The 22,019-nt window shown below is 40.8% G+C and overlaps 2 protein-coding genes across 2 annotated transcripts in view; one reads left to right on the top strand and one right to left on the bottom strand.

The window, feature by feature from the left end:
* The window catches only part of LOC132892029 (protein SIX6OS1), a 35,255-nt gene extending 34,836 nt beyond the window's left edge, over positions 1-419 (top strand). Inside the window, exon 14 of the mRNA XM_060930333.1 lies at positions 41-419. Coding sequence (XP_060786316.1) covers positions 41-177 — 137 coding nt within the window. The 3' untranslated portion in view covers positions 178-419. The remainder of the gene's footprint in view (positions 1-40) is intronic.
* A 362-nt stretch (positions 420-781) lies between these two features.
* The window catches only part of pfkla (phosphofructokinase, liver a), an 87,518-nt gene continuing 66,280 nt past the window's right edge, over positions 782-22,019 (bottom strand). The window contains exons 17-22 of the mRNA XM_060930331.1: positions 19,409-19,573; positions 15,565-15,626; positions 10,575-10,686; positions 6,849-6,948; positions 6,655-6,760; positions 782-6,538 (exon numbers count right to left, since the gene is read on the bottom strand). Of these exons, the coding sequence (XP_060786314.1) occupies positions 6,391-6,538; positions 6,655-6,760; positions 6,849-6,948; positions 10,575-10,686; positions 15,565-15,626; positions 19,409-19,573 (693 nt within the window). The 3' untranslated portion in view covers positions 782-6,390. The remainder of the gene's footprint in view (positions 6,539-6,654; positions 6,761-6,848; positions 6,949-10,574; positions 10,687-15,564; positions 15,627-19,408; positions 19,574-22,019) is intronic.

The following is a 22,019-nucleotide window of genomic DNA, read 5'->3' as shown; positions in this document are numbered from 1 at the left end:
CATACCGTATATGTGATTAATGCTGTCTTGGCTTTGACAGGATTTCTGTTTGATGAATCCGAGAGTCGTACAGAGGATGAATTTGCCTTTTCTTTCAGCTCTAAGAGCCCTCAGCCCAAGGAGTCAGTTGGGTCTGGAGATGCTTTCCCTTTCTCCTTCAGCTTTGGGAAATTTTAACTCTGTTATCGTTTTTTTTTTTTTTGAAAACATTTAGTGTTTTAATACTTCATGTCAGGTTCTGACAAGCACTTGAAAGAAATTTTACAGTTTAATAATATTACATTGCTAACGTTGCCTTATTCGACTTTGTTCATGATGAGACGAGATATCGGGCCTGATGTTCTGTTAAAGTGAATGAATGCTGAATATTCAGTGATCGCAAAACACTTTCAGTTGTCCAGAGTTTCACAAAATTTGTGTTTGAGGTCATGAAAAACATGCCTAGGTTTAAAATACGTTAGTATTAAAACATTTGATTCTCTTGGTATATTCGAGCTTAATTTAAAAGTTTGATGTGTTTTTCTTGTTCTGAACAGAAGCTGTTCAGTGATGTCGAAAATAATTTATCAACAATTATTAGGACTTCATTTCTTTTAATTACACACACACACACACACACACACACAGAGTTCACATTTAAGTTTGTACGTGTTCATTACTTTATACATAGGAGTGTGATAACGTGTTTTTTAAACACAGGTGAAAATCCAGTTTGTGTGTCTAGTTTTTTTTTTTTGTAAAATTCCTAACTGAAATGCTTAGACATAACGAACAACAGTACTAGTGAGCATGTTCTTTATAAATGCTCTTATGATCCATACGCTTGAAAGAGTGCACCTCACATTACACAGGCATAAAAATACACCATCACGCATGAGAAGATTCGACTGCGGATGCTTAATGTTCCAGTGTAAAGCAATTTGAGTAAAAACAAAGCAGTGTGTAAGACAGGAAAGGCTGCTGGTAGAGTGTTATCGTTTCTATAGTAGGATTTACAGCTGAAAATAATGACAATCATATCATTTTGTCCTGTTTAGGATGGCATGGGCTGTATTCACAAGAAAAATCACATGGTTTAATTGGCCTCAGTGGGGATTTCGGGCAACCTCGAGTCCGAGGACACTCCCCTTCTTGAACAGCTCCAGTCTTAGCATTTTTACCGTTCCTCAAAACTGATTTTTTTTTTTTTTTTGTGGGTGTGCACATGTGTAAAAAGTAAGTCGTACTAAGCTGTTTTTAGCTTTGTACTTGTTCCTGATTGTTCTTTTAACCCTTTGATGCAAAACATGGGTCAAAAGTGACCCGGCTGAGTTTTTATCTTCTATATCTTTGCAATAAATTAATTCCATCATTCAGTATTCAAGGTATTCCTCAATTAACTTGTTTTTGATCATCATACATCCTTATTTTATTTTTTCCTTTCTTACTTTTTGAATAAAAACCCTTTTTGTATCACTACCCTTCTAATGCACAACATGGGTCAAAAACGACCTGCATTCATTTTCCAGGTTATTTCATGTACGGCTGAGTGTTTCTATGATATACTTCACATCACACACACATCACATTATCTCTAGCCGCTTCATCCTTCTACAGGGTCGCAGGCAAGCTGGAGCCTATCCCAGCTGACTATGGGCGAAAGGCGGGGTACACCCTGGACAAGTCGCCAGGTCATCACAGGGCTGACACATAGACACAGACAACCATTCACACTCACATTCACACCTACGGTCAATTTAGAGTCACCAGTTAACCTAACCTGCATGTCTTTGGACTGTGGGGGAAACCGGAGCACCTGGAGGAAACCCACGCAGATACGGGGAGAACATGCAAACTCCACACAGAAAGGCCCTCGCCGGCCCCGGGGCTTGAACCCAGGACCTTCTTGCTGTGAGGCGACAGCGCTAACCACTACACCACCGTGCCGCCTTTGCACAAATCATCATTTTTATTTTTCCTTTCTTAAGTCATGAACAAGCACAGCTTTTGTAATTCTACATCAAGTTTACACACATGGGTCAGAACCGACCCGCATGCATTTACTACAGCGTTTGGTGGGAACTGTGAATTGTGCTTGTGTCAGACATTTCGCAGCACAGCACAGCGCCCTTTGCCCATCTCATACATACAAGTAATGTTTTTCAATTGTTCTAACATTACCTTAGAAAAAAATTGATTATGTTTAGGTTTCCTTGAGAGTGAGTAGATTACTTGTCAGAAAGTTAGAAGTAATTACTATTAGCTACCGAGCTGTTGACATATTCTACTTTAGTTAGCTAATTTTATTGTAGTTGGCTTAGCTAACTACATAGTTAATCAATAAATAACTGGCCCCATTCACTGCTAAAGTAATTACTTGAAACAAATTATTATTATAGTATTAAGACATTTAATTTTAAATCACACTTGGATGACCCATGTGTAGTAATAGAAAAAGTAATTTTGTTCATAAAGTAGGAAAGAAAAAATTTAATTAACGATTTGTGGTAATTAAAAACAAGATATTTAAAGAATACTTGGAATATTCAATCATAAAATAAATTGATTTCAAAAGACAGAGCAAAGAAAAACTCAGTCAGCATGAAATAACCTGGGAAATGAATGCGAGTCATTTTTGACCCATGTTGTGCATTAGAAGGGGTGTGCATATGTTTTGCATCAAAGGGTTAAAGCTTTGAGCAGTAAAAGCAGCTCCTAAACCTGAGACACTGTGTCCAGGGAACTTCATGAACCGAAGATCCGGATCATGAACAGATCTCAAATTAGCCATAGTAAAAATATATACCAAGTCAAAAATGACCAAGAAATGTCCAAACCATCAAACGAATTCACACATTTCCCAAAAATTCATGCGGTTTCCTTTCACGTGCCGACCAACCACAAAGCAGTTTTTACTCTCATGAATAAGGTGCTAATTAAGAAAACTGTTTAAAGTGCATATCCTGGACCAATTTAGGTTTTTTTTTTTATATGAAAGTATGTCCCTTTACACACTCATCCAGAAGGGTAATTTTGCACAAGGCCATCTGTCTACAGCAGAAAAAAATAAAATAACAAAACGCGTCTGGAAAAATCCCAAGGGAGTCTGGAGCCAGATTCGTGACGTCACCTGCGGAAGCGTGAGCAGGCTGCGAGAGCTTGCACGGTTTCAGTGCACAGCCTGTGTAGACCAAGTTTAGCAGCGAGCGATTTTGCAGCTTCTAAACCCATGGATTCATGTATCAATGCTCATCTATCTACTGTTACATATTTTTTCTAATTACTATTATGTATTTATATATTTCTTCATTGAGAAGAGTACTGGCTACTGTAGGAGAAAGATTTCATAAGCTACACACATGGAATCGGCTAAGCAGGGTTGTTTATACATTTAATGTGTTTGACCGGTCCCAAGATCTCAAGCCCTGACACGCATATCTCTTGATACATGTGAAGTAAGTGTACTATCGCCCAGCGCTTTCGTGTTTACTTTTGTGTGTGTCAATAAATAACATTACCCGTGTACCACACAAACACAGCAACACCTAATTTAGAGTATAGTCTCTCTTATTTCTTACCCTGGCAACAGTCAACTTGTGAATTGTCAATTTTCTTGGTCTTTTTCTCGTCTCTGCTTGGTCCTCGGCTTCGAGGGCCTCAGTGGATGCGGCACTTCGCTTTCTGTCAGGGGAGACGAACACGGCTGGCTCCTTTGGTGACGCTGACACAGATGGAGACGGTGTTGCTTTGGGCATTCTGATAGATGGAACTGCGTCTTTTTTCAGATCAAGTTGCCTCGCGAAGCCCATTTCCCACTGCAAATAGTTCTCAAAGTCGTCGGGCCTTGTGAAGTGAGCACCGCAAATAATGCTGTAGTCTGTAGCATGTAGCCGATTTTTCCGGGTGCCTCGCACAAAGCGCTCTCATTTCTCTCTCATTGTCCGGTCTTTTGGGAAACGATGAGTACTAATCCCATCAAGATTGGTGTTGCTACACCCTCCTACGATACATCTGTTAACCATTTTAATAATTACGCGATAACGTTGAAGAAATTTGCAGAAAACCACCAGGTCGTTTTCTCATAAACAAACCAGCGCTGGCGTAGGGTTCAGAAGGAGGCGTCCCGCACGCGACGTCACGAAAATCAATGTTTGCCGGGAAATCCAAATGCCAAGTTTTTCAGAGGTGGACCAATTCGCCTCAAATGGCTTGATTTCAACTGAATTTTTCTGGTATTGCGCAAGGTAAAAAAAATTGCACAAAATGCAAAATGTGACAGAAATTTAACCAAAGTTGAATATAAAATAGGAGAATTACATTGATCTTGCTCCTGAATTTACCCGTGATACGCACTTTAAACAATTTTATGTTCATTTCACAAAGTAAGTGCTATCGATCATCTCGTTATTTTGCAGTGGATCGCTCTTATGGACGAACCTTTCAGCTGAGCAAATATCTGACAAGGTATCCTTTAGAGTTTTGTTTTCATGTATGAAACATTAATTATTAAAAGTAGACGGCCTTTCGATTTCATAAAATCGGTGAAGTTTAGTTCCCTCTGAAATTTGGTCATTGTAATAGGTTTATTTTTGTAATATCTTTAAAAAAAAAAAAAAAACATCAGGCCATTCTGTGGCTGGGAAGTTATTTAATTCGAGAGGATTCCCAAGCAAATAACATGCATGAAATCACCTCACTTCGTGCAGTCAAGCAGACAGACGAAGTCCGTGTGTGCGCATGCGCAGGTTTACCTTCTTCTTCTTCTTCTTCTTTTGGGTTTTACGGCAGCTGGCATCCACAGTGTTGCATTACTGCCATCTACAGGTTTACCTTTGAGCGTGCACTGACCTGACAGTTCCATCATTCTGTCGCTAAACAAACAGCTGATCACACCGAGGTGCTCGCTGACCGCCGATATTTATTAGTTTGGTCCTGCGTTTCCTTTCCTTCGTATATAACATAACGTCTTTTCTTCTCGCTTTCTTTCCGTTACTGTAGTTGGCCTTTCACGTTTCATTCGCACACTCACGTCTTCCATTTTTCTCTTCTGTTTCAAATTTGTATCCCACAATGCCTTGCGCGAACAGGGAAAGCTCACCATGTGATGCATGATGTAGTATCTTGAATCGGGTCATGGTGAAGCAGGAAAAAATAGCGGAGAATTTAGGGCCACATGGCTCTAAAGTTTTTAGTTGTTCTTTTAGGAAAAAAATAATAATAATAATTGGGTGTCGGGGAAAATTCTTTTTATGACCTAAACGTGAAAAATCTGAATGGCAGTCTAGCTTTAAATAAAACTGTTGGTATCATATATATATATATATATATATATATATATATATATATATATATATATATACACACACACACACCAGTGTGATTAGCTTGGAACTATTAGTGCCATTTAAATGAACACTCGGTGCATTGGTGAGATTTTTGTGAATACAGCCCTTGACAGTTTATAAGCTATCAGTAGCACTATTGGCAAGATGGAGTGCATGTGTGTGACTGAGGGTGAGGACAGTGGAATAGGACAGCTACAAGGAACAGAGGTGGTCAAAGCAAAGGAGTTCAAATATCTGGGGTCAACTGTACAAAGTAATGTTGAGTGTGGAGGAGAAGTGAAGGAAAGTGCAAGCATGTTGGAATGGATGGAGGAGTGTGTCAGGAGTGACTTGTGACAGAAGGTTGCCAGCAAGAGTGTATAAGACTCTAAGAGTGTGTAAGACCAGTTACGTTGTATGGTTTGGAGACAGTGGCACCGACAAAAAGACAGGAGGCTGAACTGGAGGTAACAGAGTTGAAGATGCTGAGGTTTTCATTGGGAGTGACAAAGTTGGACAGGATTAGAAATGAGAATATTAGAGGGACAGGACCTGTTGGAGACAAAGTGAGAGAGATGAAATTGAGATGGTTTGGACACGTACAGAGGAGAGATCCAGGGTATATTGGGAAAAGAATGCTGGAGATGGAGTTGCCAGGTAGAAGGAAAAGAGGAAGAGCAAAGATGAGATTTATGGATGTGGTGAAGGAGGACATGAGGACCGTTGGTGCTACAGAAAAAGATATGGAGGACAGGAGGAGATGGAGGGACCCCTAACAGGAACAGCCACTGTGGCGACCCCTAACAGGAACAGCCGAAAGAAGAATAAGAAGAATCAACAGTATTATTGGCCCTGGCTACTTTTATAGGCTTTAAATTTGAAAATAATTTTTGGCAAAGTGCTAGTTTAGATGCTGCATTGACAGGAGTGTTGTTCCTTGTTTCAAATGGAGCACCAAACATGAATCAGCAGATTAATAACCAAGTAATCCAGTTTAGCCACAGACTGCGGTTCTGGTCTTCCTTGGTAGAAAGTGTAGCTGGTGTAAATAGATGCGCTGGTGTACATCACTAATGTATGTGACTGTCTAAAACCCAGAGTCTTGACTAAGAGAACGAAGGGTCACGTGTCTAATCTCTCCTGTGACATACTGATCAAAGTTGGTCTGGTATTTGGCCAGCATCTTGAGCAGCAGTCGCAGATGCAGCCACCATTGTTCTTTGGGCATTCTGTGCCTGGAAATGGCAGGACAGGACAAACAAAACTCTCAAAACAATAATAACAACATAAGGATCGTAGTACATACACGAATGTAAACTCAACAGTGATAAAAATCAGTTTGAACACTCACTCAAAGTCAGTGCGCTCCTTCAGCTCAGCCACAGGGCTGAAAGTGAGCACTTTCCCATTCAGACCCAACACACACGCTGTGTCCGGAGAGTTAGCAAACACAGAGCCTGATTGAGAAACATTATTTAGTATCAACTGTGGAAATATGATGTATATAAAATACGGTCTAAAGTATATCTATCTAAAAGAGCTTACCTTGTCTGTAGGTGGTAGCCATCTTCTCAGTAAGCCACTGCGTGGCTCTCACACCCAACTTTGTACCGAAGTTCCTATCAAAAGGTGAAGGTGCACCTCCCTTTAAAAAAAGAAAAAAAAAACAATGAATGCAAAAATAAAGACCATGGTTATAGCTTAGTGCAGGAGGTACACTGCCCTCTACAGTTATTGGCATCCCTTGTAAAAATTAGTAAAAAGGGTTTTAAAAAAATCAATCTTTTCGGGAAGAAGCTTTATATCTCATTGAAACAAGAGTGCTCTGAGAGCACAATATCCCCCGCTGTCAACTAGGCCATAACTCTGGTAAAATGCGACTGAATTGAATAAAATTGCAATGTGTTTATTACCGACATATAACAAAGAATCCTGCCAAGTTTCATGAAATTCCTCCAAAAATTCTGAGAGGTGTTGATTTCAGAAGGTGAGTACCCTTCCCGGGATGGACAGACGGACATCACCAGGACATAATCCCCCTTCGGGCCTTTCAGCCAGCAGGGGATAAAAATTGTGAGGGAAGTTGATTTCAGAACGCAAGCAAGCCTTGATGAAATTGCCAAAAGTACAAGTTTGTTAATAATCAAGGGCATAACTCTGGGAAAATTTGCCCAAATTAAATGAAATTTCAACATGTGTATAACTGTCATATAACAAAGCCTTCTGCCAAGTTTGGTGAAATTCCTCCACAGATTGTGAGAGGAGTTGATTTCAGAAGAACGTACACCCTCATGAAATTGTCAAAGTACAAGTTATTTAATCAAGGGTCAAAACTCTGGGAAAACTTTCACAAACTAAATTAAGTCATAATATGCGTATTACCGTCATATAACAAGGCCTTTTACCAAGCTTCGAGAAATTCGTCCAAAAAATTGTGAGAGGAGTTGATGTCAGAAGGCGAGCACACCTTCATGAAATTGTCAAAGTACAAGGTTGTAAATCAAGGGCCATTACTCTGGCAAAATGTGACCGAATTGAACAAAATACTCTGCGTACTACCGACATACAACATTGCCTTCTACCAAGTTTGGTGAAATTCGTCCACAAATTGTGAGAGGAGTTGATTTCAGAAGGAAAACACACTCATGAAATTGTTAAAGTATAATTTTGTTAATCAAGGGCTGTAACTCTGGTAAAATGTGAGTGAATTTAACGAAATTACAATATGCATATTACCAACATAGAACAAAGAATCCTGCCAAGTTTTGTGAAATTCCTCCAAAAATTGTGAGAGGAGTTGATTTCAGAAGGTGACCACTCTTCCCGGGACGGGCAGACAGATGTATGGACGGATGGAAATCACCATGACATAATCCCCCCCTTGGGTCTTTCAGCCAGCCGGGGATAAAAATGAGAAAAATCCAACCTTTAATTGAAATTAATTCATTCAGAGAAAAACAAATCCTTCATCAGAAATAATAATTTTCGACAAAAACTTATTTGCAGCCCTGGAAATTATAGTGAGCACAATGTACTGAAGCATGTTTCCCATTTAAATTGTACATGTTTGAGTTGATTGGAGTGTGTAGGAACTTTCAAGCTGTAATCCATGACTTCCTGATTAACTGAGGAACAAATATGAGGTGACACAGAGGACAAATCCCCTCAACATCAACATGGGGAAGATACGAGAACAAACAAACCTAACGAGGGAGAAGTGTGTTGACCTTCATAAGTCAGGGAAAGGTTATTTACAAAAAAAAAAAAAAAAAGGTACTCGCCTCATAATGTTAATTTCTACTGTTGGGGCAATTATAAAAACGTGGACACCAACTGGAACTGTGATAAACTGGTTCAATAAACTGGAAACAGGTTTATTTTGCCTCCATGTACAGTAATGCCGCTTTTCCACTACCAACGCGGCTGAGTTGGGCTGAGTCGAGCTGAGCGGGGCTGTTGGAGTTGCATTTCGACTACAACCGCACTGAACCGTGCTGGCTGGAAGTGGGTGGACACATTGGGTGGAGTTAGCGAAAGTGGGTGGACGTCACGTGATGTCGTTAGGCGGCGCAAACAGTGACATCAGTGACCTTTTAAGCGGTAGTCTCACGACCCGGATAGTAAACAATAAACATGGAGGACATGGAGTCGTTAGTGTTGCTGGTCTTGGTGCTGTGGCTTGTTGTCACCGACAACGCCAACAGATACTGGCAAGAGTGTATAGATGAGGCGAGGCACATAAGGCTTCAGAAATTCTCGTAATTCGTAATTATTCTTCTTCCGGGTTTACGGTGTTTACAGATCCCAGCGTGCTCGCGGGGCGTGTGGGGACATGTGAGGACACTCCTCCTCACCAATCAGTGCACAGGGAGTGTCTGCTCACGCCCCTAGCCCCACTCGGCTCGGTTTGGCTCGCTTCAGCCCTACTCCAAAACCGTGCGAGTTTTGGGTGCTAAGCAGGGCTGAAGCGAGCTGAGTCGTGCTGCTCTAAGGTAGTCGAAACGTGAGCCGTGTCGGGCTGAAGTGAGCTGAAAAAGGGTAGTGGAAAAGGGCCATAAGAGAGGCAAAAAAAAAAAATCCCCAAGGATAACTGTTGGTGAATTACAAGAAAAAGTAAAATCTTGGGGTTTCTGAGTCTCCAAACCCACCATCAGACTCCACCTCAATGCCAACAGATTATTCAGAAGGTGCCAGAAAAACAGCCTTTTCTGTCCATTAACCACAAACGAAAGCACTTGAAGTTTGTGAAACACTATGACAACGTTGGCTGGAACCGTGTTCTATGGTCTGATGGAACAAAAATGGAGTTCCCGGCCTCCAGTAAACACTCAAAGTGGGTTTGGTGTAAAAAGAAGGATGGCTGTAATGAAAAGAACCCGATCCCGACTGTAAAATATGGTGAAGTTTTGGGGCTGTTTTTCCTCCAAAAGGCCCTGGAAACCTTGTTAGGGTACATGGCATCATGGACTCCATGAAATACCAGGACATTTTAAAATCACAATCTGGCTGCATCTGTCAGGAAACTAAACCTGGGTCGTTATTGGATCTTCCAGCAGGACAATGATCCGATTTCCAAATCAACACAAAAATGGTTCACTGAGCACAGAATCAAGCTTCTGCCCTGGCCATCTCAGTCCTCTGACCTGAACCCCAACGAAACCCTGTGGGCTGAGCTGAAGAGGAGAGAGCACAAGACGAGAGGGCCTCGGACCCTGGATAATCTGGAGAGGTTGTGTAAAGAGGAATGGTCTCGGATGCCCTGCTCTGTATCTCCAACCTTATAAAATGTTATAGGAGAGACTCAGTGCTGTTTTACTGGCAAAGGGAGGCTGTACAGGGCATTAAACGAAGGGGTGCCAACAATAGTGGCACGTGTTTTTGTTGAAAATAATTATTTCCTGATGAGGGATTTGTTTTTCTTTGAATAAATTTGTTTCAATTAAAGGTTGGATTTTTCTCATTTCTTCAGTATGAGATGAAGCGACTTCACCAAAAGGTTGATTTTTTTTTCCTAATTGTCGAGGGCACTATATATTTGCAGTGTTTGCACTGCGATGTTCAGTGGTACTCATGTGATGTACTGTTAATACACAGCTTGACAAAATATTCAACATGAGATTCCTGAAGTATCAAATTATTATAGAAACTTAACATTTAAAATCTTCAAAAATTGATTGCATCTTGATGTTAAACCTGATGCACCAGTTGAAACACAGACGTAATTAAAAATGACATTGTTTCATGGTCTTGTATTGCTCAGTGAGTGCTGACCTGCTGGAGATGTCCGAGCACGTTGACCCTGCAGTCAAACACTCCTTTTCCTTCAGCAGTGTACAGGTTATAGATGAAGTCAGTGCTGTACTGGGGATGGCATTTCTCATTCCTGTGCAAACAGTCATTACGGATCAGAGTCATATTCACAAAATCATGTAGGAGTAATGACTCATACTTAATAAAAGTCTTAAAGGGCATATTCTGGACCAATTTCGGGTTTTTTTATATGAAAGTACAGTGGGGCAAAAAAGTATTTAGTCAGTCACCAATTGTGCAAGTTCTCCCACTTAAAAAGATGAGAGAGGCCTGTAATTTTCATCATAGGTACACTTCAACTATGACAGACAGAATGAGAAAAAAAAATCCAGAAAATCACATTGTCTGATTTTTAAATAATTTATTTGCAAATTACAGTGGAAAATAAGTATTTGGTCAATAACAAAAGTTCATCTCAATACTTTGTTATATACCCTTTGTTGGCAATGACAGAGGTCAAATGTTTTCTGTAAGCCTTCACCAGGTTTTCACACACTGTTGCTGGTATTTTGGCCCATTCCTCCATGCAGATCTCCTCTAGAGCAGTGATGTTTTGGGGCTGTCGCTGGGCAACACAGACTTTCAACTCCCTCCAAAGATTTTCTATGGGATTGAGATCTGGAGACTGGCTAGGCCACTCCAGGACCTTGAAATGCTTCTTACGAAGCCACTCCTTCATTGCCCGGGCGGTGTGTTTGGGATCATTGTCATGCTGAAAGACCCAGCCACGTTTCATCTTCAATGCCCTTGCTGATGGAAGGAGGTTTTCACTCAAAATCTCACGATACATGGCCCCATTCATTCTTTCCTTTACACGGATCAGCTGTCCTGGTCCCTTTGCAGAAAAACAGCCCCAAAGCATGATGTTTCCACCCCCATGCTTCACAGTAGGTATGGTGTTCTTTGGATGCAACTCAGCATTCTTTCTCCTCCAAACACAAGTTGAGTTTTTACCAAAAAGTTCTATTTTGGTTTCATCTGACCATATGACATTCTCCCAGTCCTCTTCTGGATCATCCAAATGCTCTCTAGCAAACTTCAGACGGGCCTGGACATGTACTGGCTTAAGCAGGGGGACACGTCTGGCACTGCAGGATTTGAGTCCCTGGCGGCGTAGTGTGTTACTGATGGTAGCCTTTGTTACTTTGGTCCCAGCTCTCTGCAGGTCATTCACTAGGTCCCCCCGTGTGGTTCTGGGATTTTTGCTCACCGTTCTTGTGATCATTTTGACCCCACGGGGTGAGAGCTTGCGTGGAGCCCCAGATCGAGGGAGATTATCAGTGGTCTTGTATGTCTTCCATTTTCTAATAATTGCTCCCACAGTTGATTTCTTCACACCAAGCTGCTTACCTATTGCAGATTCAGTCTTCCCAGCCTGGTGCAGGTCTACAATTTTGTTTCTGGTGTCCTTTGACAGCTCTTTGGTCTTGGCCATAGTGGAGTTTGGAGTGTGACTGTTTGAGGTTGTGGACAGGTGTCTTTTATACTGATAACGAGTTCAAACAGGTGCCATTAATACAGGTAACGAGTGGAGGACAGAGGAGCCTCTTAAAGAAGTTGTTACAGGTCTGTGAGAGCCAGAACTCTTGCTTGTTTGTAGGTGACCAAATACTTATTTTACCGAGGAATTTACCAATTAATTCATTAAAAATCCTACAATGTGATTTCCTGGATTCTTTCCCCCCATTCTGTCTGTCATAGTTGAAGCGTACCTATGATGAAAATTACAGGCCTCTCTCATCTTTTTAAGTGGGAGAACTTGCACAATTGGTGGCTGACTAAATACTTTTTTGCCCCACTGTAGGTCCCTTTACACACTCATCCAGAAGGGTAATTTTGCACAAGGCCATTAGTCTACAGCAGAAAAAAATAAAATAACAAAACGCGTCTGGAAAAATCCCAAGGGAGTCTGGAGCCAGATTCGTGACGTCACCTGCGGAAGCGCCAGCAGGCTGCGCGAGCTTTGCACGGTTTCAGTGCACAGCCTGTGTAGACCAAGCGCTCCCATTTCTCTCTCGTTGTCCGGTCTTTTGGAAAACGATGAGTACTAATCCCATCAAGATTGGTGTTGCTACACCCTCCTACGATACATCTGTTAACCATTTTAATAATTGCGTGATAACGTTGAAGAAATTTGCAGAAAACCACCAGGTCGTTTTCTCAAACAAACCAGCACTGACGTAGGATTCAGAAGGAGGCGTCCCGCACGCGACGTCACGAAAATCAATGTTGGCCGGGAAATCCAAATGCCAAGTTTTTTCAGAGGCGGACCAATTCAACTCAAATGGCTTGATTTCAACTGAATTTTTCTGGTATTGCGCAAGGTAAAAAAAATTGCAGAGAATGTAGAATGTTACAGATATTTGACCAAAGTTTAATATAAAATAGGAGAATTACATTGATCTTGCTCCTGAATTTACCCGTGATATGCACTTTAAAGCCTACTGTACGTGTTAAACTCGCAGCTTCTGGGGCCAAAAACTTCCGGGCTTGCACAAAATAATAGTGAAACAGCCTGCAGTGCCTCCAACTCCACGTTTTCACACAGTCAAGAACTCACACCCGTCGCAGAGCGACTGTCCGCACAGCGCATGCACATTTGTCCAGGAAGCATGAGGAATCATTTTCACACATGAACTGACCACCACAGAGTCCTGACCTTAACCCCAGTGAAAGTTTTTGGAATGTGCTCGAGAAGAGTTTATTGAGTGGTTTGACTCTCCAGTCATCAATACAAGATCTCTGTGAAAAAATGAACGCGGCTCTGGACTGAAATAAATGTTGTGATGTTGCATAAAGTTCTAGTAAGCCATAATAGCAATAATAACAATAAACATTTACACAGACCTGAGTAACATTTCCCGATATCCTCACTCATGAAGAAATCGACGAACTGTTTTGATAAATGTAGGGACTTTTTGTTTGTGAATGTGTGGATATAATTTTTTTTTAATTCACACATTGGCTTGAAGATATGAAGTTTATCTTGTCATGTTGAAAACCTGCATTTTTCATACGAAATACATCACGGATTTGAGTGACTAATTTACCAGTTATTCCACGAAATCGAATCGTACATGAGCTGATAGCCGATGAGGCGCGTAGCACCGAGTTGGCTATAAAGCCGTGTACGGTGAGATTGAGTGGAATAACTGGTTCATTCTATCCATATTCGCTGGATTTTGAGAAACAGAGCATTTTTATTTTTTGCAAATTCGATAAATAAAAACTTTGTACAAAATATCCGACAAAATCATGTCTGCTTAGAATGTAAACAAACCGGCGAAATGACAGTGGCAATTTGTGAAAAATGCGATAATTCTTGTGGAAAAAATAAAAAATACGTCCTTATCATCAAATACTTTCATTCCATATTTTGTTGCCTTTTATTTTGTATTTTTGGGGTTTTGTTTTCAAGTAGAGTTTTTATTTCGTCCTCGGTTGGTTCAGCAACACGCGCCGCCATTTTCTTCTTCTTCTTTTGGGTTTTTTGGCAGTTAGCAAACCAACTTAAAGGTGCATTACTGCCACCGACTGGGCTGAAGTGTGGAACAGGAGGTTTTTTTTTTTTTTTGGGGGGGGGGGGGGGGGGGGGGGGGGGGGGTCGACACGCGTCAAAACTATATTCTTTTAGCCATTTCTGTTTCTTTTAAATACTTGATAAAGTGATATCTGACTTGATGCGCTCCGCCATTTTGTTTTTCTCTACTCATGGTATATGAGCTGATATCCTAGTAGTGCGGTAGCCAATCGGCGCACGTGACTGCTCATATCCAGTAAATGTGGGAAGAATAATTCCTGATATTTCACTCCAATGATGGCACTCCCAGGGTTTTCCTGCTGACTAGACGCACATTGTCAAAATGGCGAACCGGTTCAAAATTAAAATTCTTCTGACAAACTTGCATTTTTTTTGTGGATGCGTCTATATACTATAAAAAATATTCCACGGTGGCACGAAGATATGAACTTTATTTTCTTGCACTGAAAAATATTTCACTTTTTCACTGCGCTCACTTGTGAAATAAGTTCAACACTCGAAGATAAACTTCATATATGACTATTTTTTTTTTTTATTAGACACACACGTACCAGCCACTTTATTAGGAACATCCATCCACCTGCTGTTTTATGCAGTTCTCTAATCAGCCGATCCCTTGATAGCAGCACGATGCATAAAATCATGCAGAAACAAATCAAGAGCTTGAGTTCATGTTCACTTCAAACATCAGAATGGGAAAAATTGTGATCGCAAAGTGTGACTTTCTTTCACTGTAGCATGGGTGTTGGTTTGAGCCAGATGGACTGGTCTGAGTTTTTCAGAAATTGTTGATCTCCTGGGGTTTTCACACACACCAGTCTCAGTTTACACAGAATGGTGCGAAAAACAAACATCGAATGAGCGACAGTTCTGAGTGGAAACAAATGCCTTGTTGATAAGAGAGGTCAGAGGAAAATGGACAGATTGGTTCAAGCTGCCAGGAAGGATATAGCAACTCTTTACAACCGTGGTGATCAGAAAAGCATCTCAGCATGCAACAGCAGAAGACTATATTGGGTTCCACTCCTGCAGCCAAGAACAGGAATCTTACAATCAAGAACAAGTTCCTATTAAAGTAGCCAGTGAGTGTGTGTGTGTGTGTATATATATATATATATATATATATATATATAAAATTTAAAAGGAAGTTAAATCACACTTGGTAAAAACAGTTTCAAGTCAAAGCTAAATGTGTTTGTTAAATATAATTAACTGACAGAGATAAGATGAAGATCAGGCTGTGCCATGATCTCCAATGACTCTATATTATAAGACTGGAAAGATAGAGTCTTTTGTACATTCATCAAACATGTATAATGATTCAGGATTACTTAATTACTCTGCTTTAATTAGCGTGAGAGGATCTGGCAGTCTTTGAACGAAGTGTGTGTTACACAAAACAGATTCTACCTCAGCACCAGACCCCTCTGGATGTCCTTCTTCATCTTCTCTTTCAGATGCTCAACATTCGTCTATCAAAAGAAGAAAGTTATAAGACAGAAAGCAAAATGTCGAGCTAAACTGAACTGTTAGAACTCAAAACGGTTTCAACGCAATCCTGAAGATGGTCCGAGTTATCTACAGGTCTTGTTTCCTTGCTACCGGTAGCTTGTTTAAAAAAAAATAAAATAAAAAATCTAAAACAATTCAGGGCAATGCCAAGGTTTACCAGTATAAATAAGAAACTGGGAAGAAAAAAAAAAAACCACAAAAAACCCCAAAACCCAGTATCTACTGTGGTACAGGACTTGACATTAACTTTTAAACCCACTTGCCCTGGGGGGCAAGTGGGGGTTAATTTCCACTTGCCCCCCCAATATTATCACCTTCCCCCTATTTTGCGAATACTACCTTTTTTTTTTTTAGGAAAACCATAGAATAGTTGTGAATTGCAACATAAAATGAAAATCATGCACTGAGTTAAAGTTTGGTTATTGATTAAGTTTATTATTAAGTTTGGTTACTGGTTACTTTTTACTTGTAACGGACAATAACAATTTTATCCAAAATAGTTTTTCCTTCCTTAGTCGATTTATTTCCATTTCACATGTATGCAGCTGTTGTAAAGTACAGTGTGTTTGTGTCGAACTCTCTCACACTGTAGGTTCGTTACTCGATAATGTAGAAATCGTAAAATAGAAATCTATAACAAAAAGTTTGTATGAAGAAAACAATAGGGTGCCAACACTTTTGAACAGTACTGCGTTTGAGAATATTTATATATATCTCTTTTTTGTTATATCATCCACCTCTAGGTTAAAAAAAAACAAAAACATGCTGCGTCTGACAGACAGAACAATGTTGGAGTTTAAAATTGTTTAGTGTGTAGGTTGTGGGTGTTTTATACAGACCTGGCAACCTGTAAATGAATCAGTGCAGCCGGTCTGTCATGACGCAGCACGGTTTTTTTTTTTAAATCTAGAAGTGGATGATATAACAAAAACAAAAAATAATAAAAAAAAATCAATATATAAATATTTTGCACAGGACTGTGTTCCTCTGATAACAGAAACAAAGCTCCAGCTCTCTCTGCTCTTAATCGGTTCTTTTCTTTCAGGATTTATCGCGCATGTCGCTCCTTGTTGAGTTTTTTATGCCCAAGTTGTTTGAAACCAATCTGGGTTTTCTGTGTCGAATAAGGAAGCGGCTTCGCCTTTACGAAAATCAAACACTTTTATGAAGGAGCTAACTTGAATGTGAGCAGAAAAAAAATAAAACGAGATTCTTAAGCAAACTCTTCCATACTCGCTTCCGACTTTCTGTTTTTGTAAAATACATTTTAAATACAATCGTGAATTTCTCTGGAGTTTTCAGGCTGAGCTCCTCTCCTCGTGCTCTTTAACCACTCATTTCCTCATTGTTCCTGAAGCATTTGCTTCTATTTGTTAACGTTTTTATTGATAGTGGGGAGAGACGGTAATGCCTTTTATTTATTTCTCTGTTTGAACGAGCAAAAACAGCAAAAAATTAACCATATTGAAGACAGATTAAGCTGCTTGCATGAAAGACAGTGTCTGTCTGACCCCAGCTGTAATTATCACATGATGCGTGACGTGATGCACAAGGGGTCAAAAACAGTACGCGTACTATACCATACAACAGAGGGGGTATATAAAATAACTTACAAAGCAGTAAATGAAACCGAGACGAAGAAAACAGCCAAGACATGATGGCAGATACGTAGTGAGGGACGCTTTTAGGAACTGAAATAAAAGATCAAAACGCCTAATTTTTGTGGTGCTAGTTTGTAATATATGCTCATTCCAGCTTGCCCGGTCAGGCATGTCGGGGACATATCCCACTTGCCCGAATGCATGTTTGACTTGCCCCGGGCAATCGGGCAATCCTTAATGCCGAGCCTTGTGGAAGTGAAAAACTACAAAGCTAATGAATGTACAACCCTGATTCCAAAAAAGTTGGGACAAAGTACAAACTGTAAATAAAAACGGAATGCAATGATGTGGAAGTTTCAAAATTCCATATTTTATTCAGAATAGAACATAGATGACATATCAAATGTTTAAACTGAGAAAATGTATCATTTAAAGAGAAAAATTAGGTGATTTTAAATTTTATGACAACAACACATCTCAAAAAAGTTGGGACAAGGCCATGTTTACCACTGTGAGACATCCCCTTTTCTCTTTACAACAGTCTGTAAACGTCTGGGGACTGAGGAGACAAGTTGCTCAAGTTTAGGGAGAGGAATGTTAACCCATTCTTATCTAATGTAGGATTCTAGTTGCTCAACTGTCTTAGGTCTTTTTTGTCGTATCTTCCGTTTTATGATGCGCCAAATGTTTTCTATGGGTGAAAGATCTGGACTGCAGGCTGGTCAGTTCAGTACCCGGACCCTTCTTCTACTCAGCCATGATGCTGTAATTGATGCAGTATGTGGTTTGGCATTGTCATGTTGGAAAATGCAAGGTCTTCCCTGAAAGAGACGTCGTCTGGATGGGAGCATATGTTGCTCTAGAACCTGGATATACCTTTCAGCATTGATGGTGTCTTTCCAGATGTGTAAGCTGCCCATGCCACACGCACTAATGCAACCCCATACCATCAGAGATGCAGGCTTCTGAACTGAGCGCTGATAACAACTCGGGTCGTCCTTCTCCTCTTTAGTCCGAATGACACGGCGTCCCTGATTTCCATAAAGAACTTCAAATTTTGATTCGTCTGACCACAGAACAGTTTTCCACTTTGCCACAGTCCATTTTAAATGAGCCTTGGCCCAGAGAAGACGTCTGCGCTTCTGGATCATGTTTAGATACGGCTTCTTCTTTGAACTATAGAGTTTTAGCTGGCAACGGCGGATGGCACGGTGAATTGTGTTCACAGATAATGTTCTCTGGAAATATTCCTGAGCCCATTTTGTGATTTCCAATACAGAAGCATGCCTGTATGTGATGCAGTGCCGTCTAAGGGCCCGAAGATCACGGGCACCCAGTATGGTTTTCCGGCCTTGACCCTTACACACAGAGATTCTTCCAGATTCTCTGAATCTTTTGATGATATTATGCACTGTAGATGATGATATGTTCAAACTCTTTGCAATTTTACACTGTCGAACTCCTTTCTGATATTGCTCCACTATTTGTCGGCGCAGAATTAGGGGGATTGGTGATCCTCTTCCCATCTTTACTTCTGAGAGCCGCTGCCACTCCAAGATGCTCTTTTTATACCCAGTCATGTTAATGACCTATTGCCAATTGACCTAATGAGTTGCAATTTGGTCCTCCAGCTGTTCCTTTTTTGTACCTTTACCTTTTCCAGCCTCTTATTGCCCCTGTCCCAACTTTTTTGAGATGTGTTGCTGTCATGAAATTTCAAATGAGCCAATATTTGGCATGAAATTTCAAAATGTCTCACTTTCGACATTTGATATGTTGTCTATGTTCTATTGTGAATACAATATCAGTTTTTGAGATTTGTAAATTATTGCATTCCGTTTTTATTTACAATTTGTACTTTGTCCCAACTTTTTTGGAATCGGGGTTGTATTAAAACACGACTTGTATGCAACTTGTTGGAAAACTGTGGTGTATGCTACAGAGTGTTTCAGCGACTTTAAGACTTTATTTATACGTGTTTCGCATTAATTGTTTCCTCTTACCTGAAAGCAAGTAAACGTACTTCTCTATTTTGATGCACGTATTCTGTCAGACAACGTCTTTCTGTGCTTTACCCACCGCTGATTACAGCAGGAAAATAGACAGCTCGAGTTAATTTTTAAGTATCATTAAAATCTCACCTTCAGATCGTGGATATTGAAAGGCTCCTCAAATATATATGCAGCATCGGCTCCCACAGCAATACCAGTGGTGGTTGCCAGGTATCCACAATACCCTCCCATGGTTTCCACCACAAATACCCTCCTCTTTGTTCCTGTAGCTGACTGTTTGATCTTATCACAGCTCTGGTGAACAAACAGCAAACATACAGTATATTTTGTTATGTAGATAATTGGTTAATGATCCATTTAATAGTGTTATATACACCGATCAGCTGTAACATGATGAGCACTGACTGGTGAAGTGAATAACATTGATTATCTCATTACAGTGGCACCTGTGAAGGGGTGGGATATACAGTATTAGGCAGCAAGAGAACAGTCTCCTGAAGAAGTTGATGTGTCGGAAGCAGGAAAAATGGGCAAGCGCAAGGATCTAAGTGACTTTAACAAGGGCCAAATTGTGATGGCTAGATGACTGGGTCTGAACATCTCCAAATAGGCACATCTTGTAGGGTGTTCTTGGTATGCAGTGGTTAGTACCTAACCATTCCACTAATAGTAGGTTAGGACCTAACCACTTTGGAGCATCTCCAAAACGGCACCAAAAGGTTCGGGGTTCGAGCCCAGCGGCCGGCGAGGGCCTTTCTATGTGGAGTTTGCATGTTCTCCCTGTGTTTGTGTGGGTTTCCTCCGGGTGCTCCGGTTTCCCCCACAGTCCAAAGACATGCAGTTAGGCTAACGTGGGGCGGCCTTGGGCTGAAGTGCCCTTGAGCGAGGTACCGAACCCCTGACTGCTCCCCAGGCGCTGTAGTGTGGCTGCCCACTGCTCTGGGTGTGTGCGCGTGTGTGTTCACTGCTTCAGATGGGTTAAATGCAGAGGATGAATTTCACTGTGCTTGAAGTGTGCATGTGACAAATAAAGGTTTCTTCTTCTTCTTTTTCTAAAATGCTGGCTAAAACAGAAAGGTGTCAACATTAACTTTTCCCGCAGTTCGTGCTCCAGTAGCTCTTCTGTGGGATTGGACCATATGGGCTAGCTTTTGTGTCCCATGTGAATCAACGAGCCTTCAACACTCATGACCCTGCCACTGGTTCACCGATTGTCCTTCGGATCCTTGGACCACTTTTGGTAGGTACTAACCACTGCATACCAGGAACACTCTCCAAGATGTACCATTTTGGAGATGCTCAGACCCAGTCATCTCGCCATCACAATTTGGCCCTTGTCAAAGTCACTCAGATCCTTATGCTTGCCCATTTTTCCTGTTTCCAACACTTCAGCTTCAAGAACTGACTGTTCTCTTGCTGCCTAATATATCCCACCCCCTTGTCAGGTGCCATTGTAATGAGATAATCAATGTAATTCACTTCACCTGTCAGTGGTTTTACTGTTTTGCTGATTGGTGTATATTACAGGTAGTCGTCGACTTACGACCTATGCGACTTACGACTGATCGACTTTACGACCGTCTGGTTATGACTGGCAAGTGTTTCCCAGCTGAGCTAGCTGAGCTTACAACAGTTTCCGCCCCAGCTCCCGGCAGCGCCCAGCATCCAGCCAGTGTTGCCAGATACTGCTGACGGTTTCCAGCCCAAAATATGTTCAAAACCTACCAAATTGCACTTAAAACCGCCCAATCTGGCAACACTGCATCCAGCCTCTTCTATTATGTGTGCAGTGTTTCGCTGGACAAACAACGAGCGAGCTACAGCGCGCATACGGCTTAACCAGATCTTGTGCTATAATGTGCGCAGCTGGTAATCAAAGTAACTTTCACTTTTCTGTTCTGTTACACTGTTCTGTGTTCAAAATGAAAAGTTAGTTTTCAACTGTTCAGTGAATGTTAAAAATGTTTTTTGAATGAAAAATGTTATTAAAACGATTGTGTTGTTGAAATGATGTGTTTGCAATTTATTTATCATCAAAAACTGATACAGGTGGATGAAAGAGTGATAAAAAAGTTCTATACTAGTACTACTGAGTGATAAGAAGTCCTAGTGAATGCTTGATAAGTAGACAATAATAAATAATTAGGTGTATTTTTCGGCGCGCGCGCGCGCGCACTATGGCTCAAAATAATAATACCGGCAAGAAATAAAAGTTACTTTCACCCGAGTATGCAGTGTTTGACTTAAACCAAATAATAAGCCAAGGTAATGAAATAAGAAAATGTTGATAAAATAAGACTTTAAGATGATGACAATATCATTACACATCACAATATACTTACGTTCATTTAACATAGGCCGACTTATGACCAGATCGGTTTACAACCGGTCAGTCATAACCAAACACAGTCGTAAGTCGACGACTACCTGTACTGCATTGTATGATCTACAGCTTTGTGACTGTATACATATATGTCTCAGGTTCTAAACCACCTAAGCCATGCATGGCTCGAAATTTGCGGTGGTCTGGTCGCCTGAGGCGACTTAATTTGTCATTTGGCGGGTAATTCCTGTCGCTAGCCAGCCCGGCTGGCTAGTTGAAAATAAAAAATATATATATGAAGTGAAGATTCAGACACACCATCAACTAAAGCCACCACATATTAAGCGTGTGCCGTGTCTGTGTTAATCGATGTGTTTATCGGCAGGACGGAAAATACTGAAGAATTCCGAATCCTAT

This window comes from Neoarius graeffei, chromosome 9 (genome assembly GCF_027579695.1).
Source record: "Neoarius graeffei isolate fNeoGra1 chromosome 9, fNeoGra1.pri, whole genome shotgun sequence".
Lineage (NCBI taxonomy): Eukaryota > Metazoa > Chordata > Actinopteri > Siluriformes > Ariidae > Neoarius > Neoarius graeffei.
The sequence above is the reverse complement of the archived record's forward strand: the minus strand, read 5'-3'. Positions and strand labels throughout refer to the sequence as shown.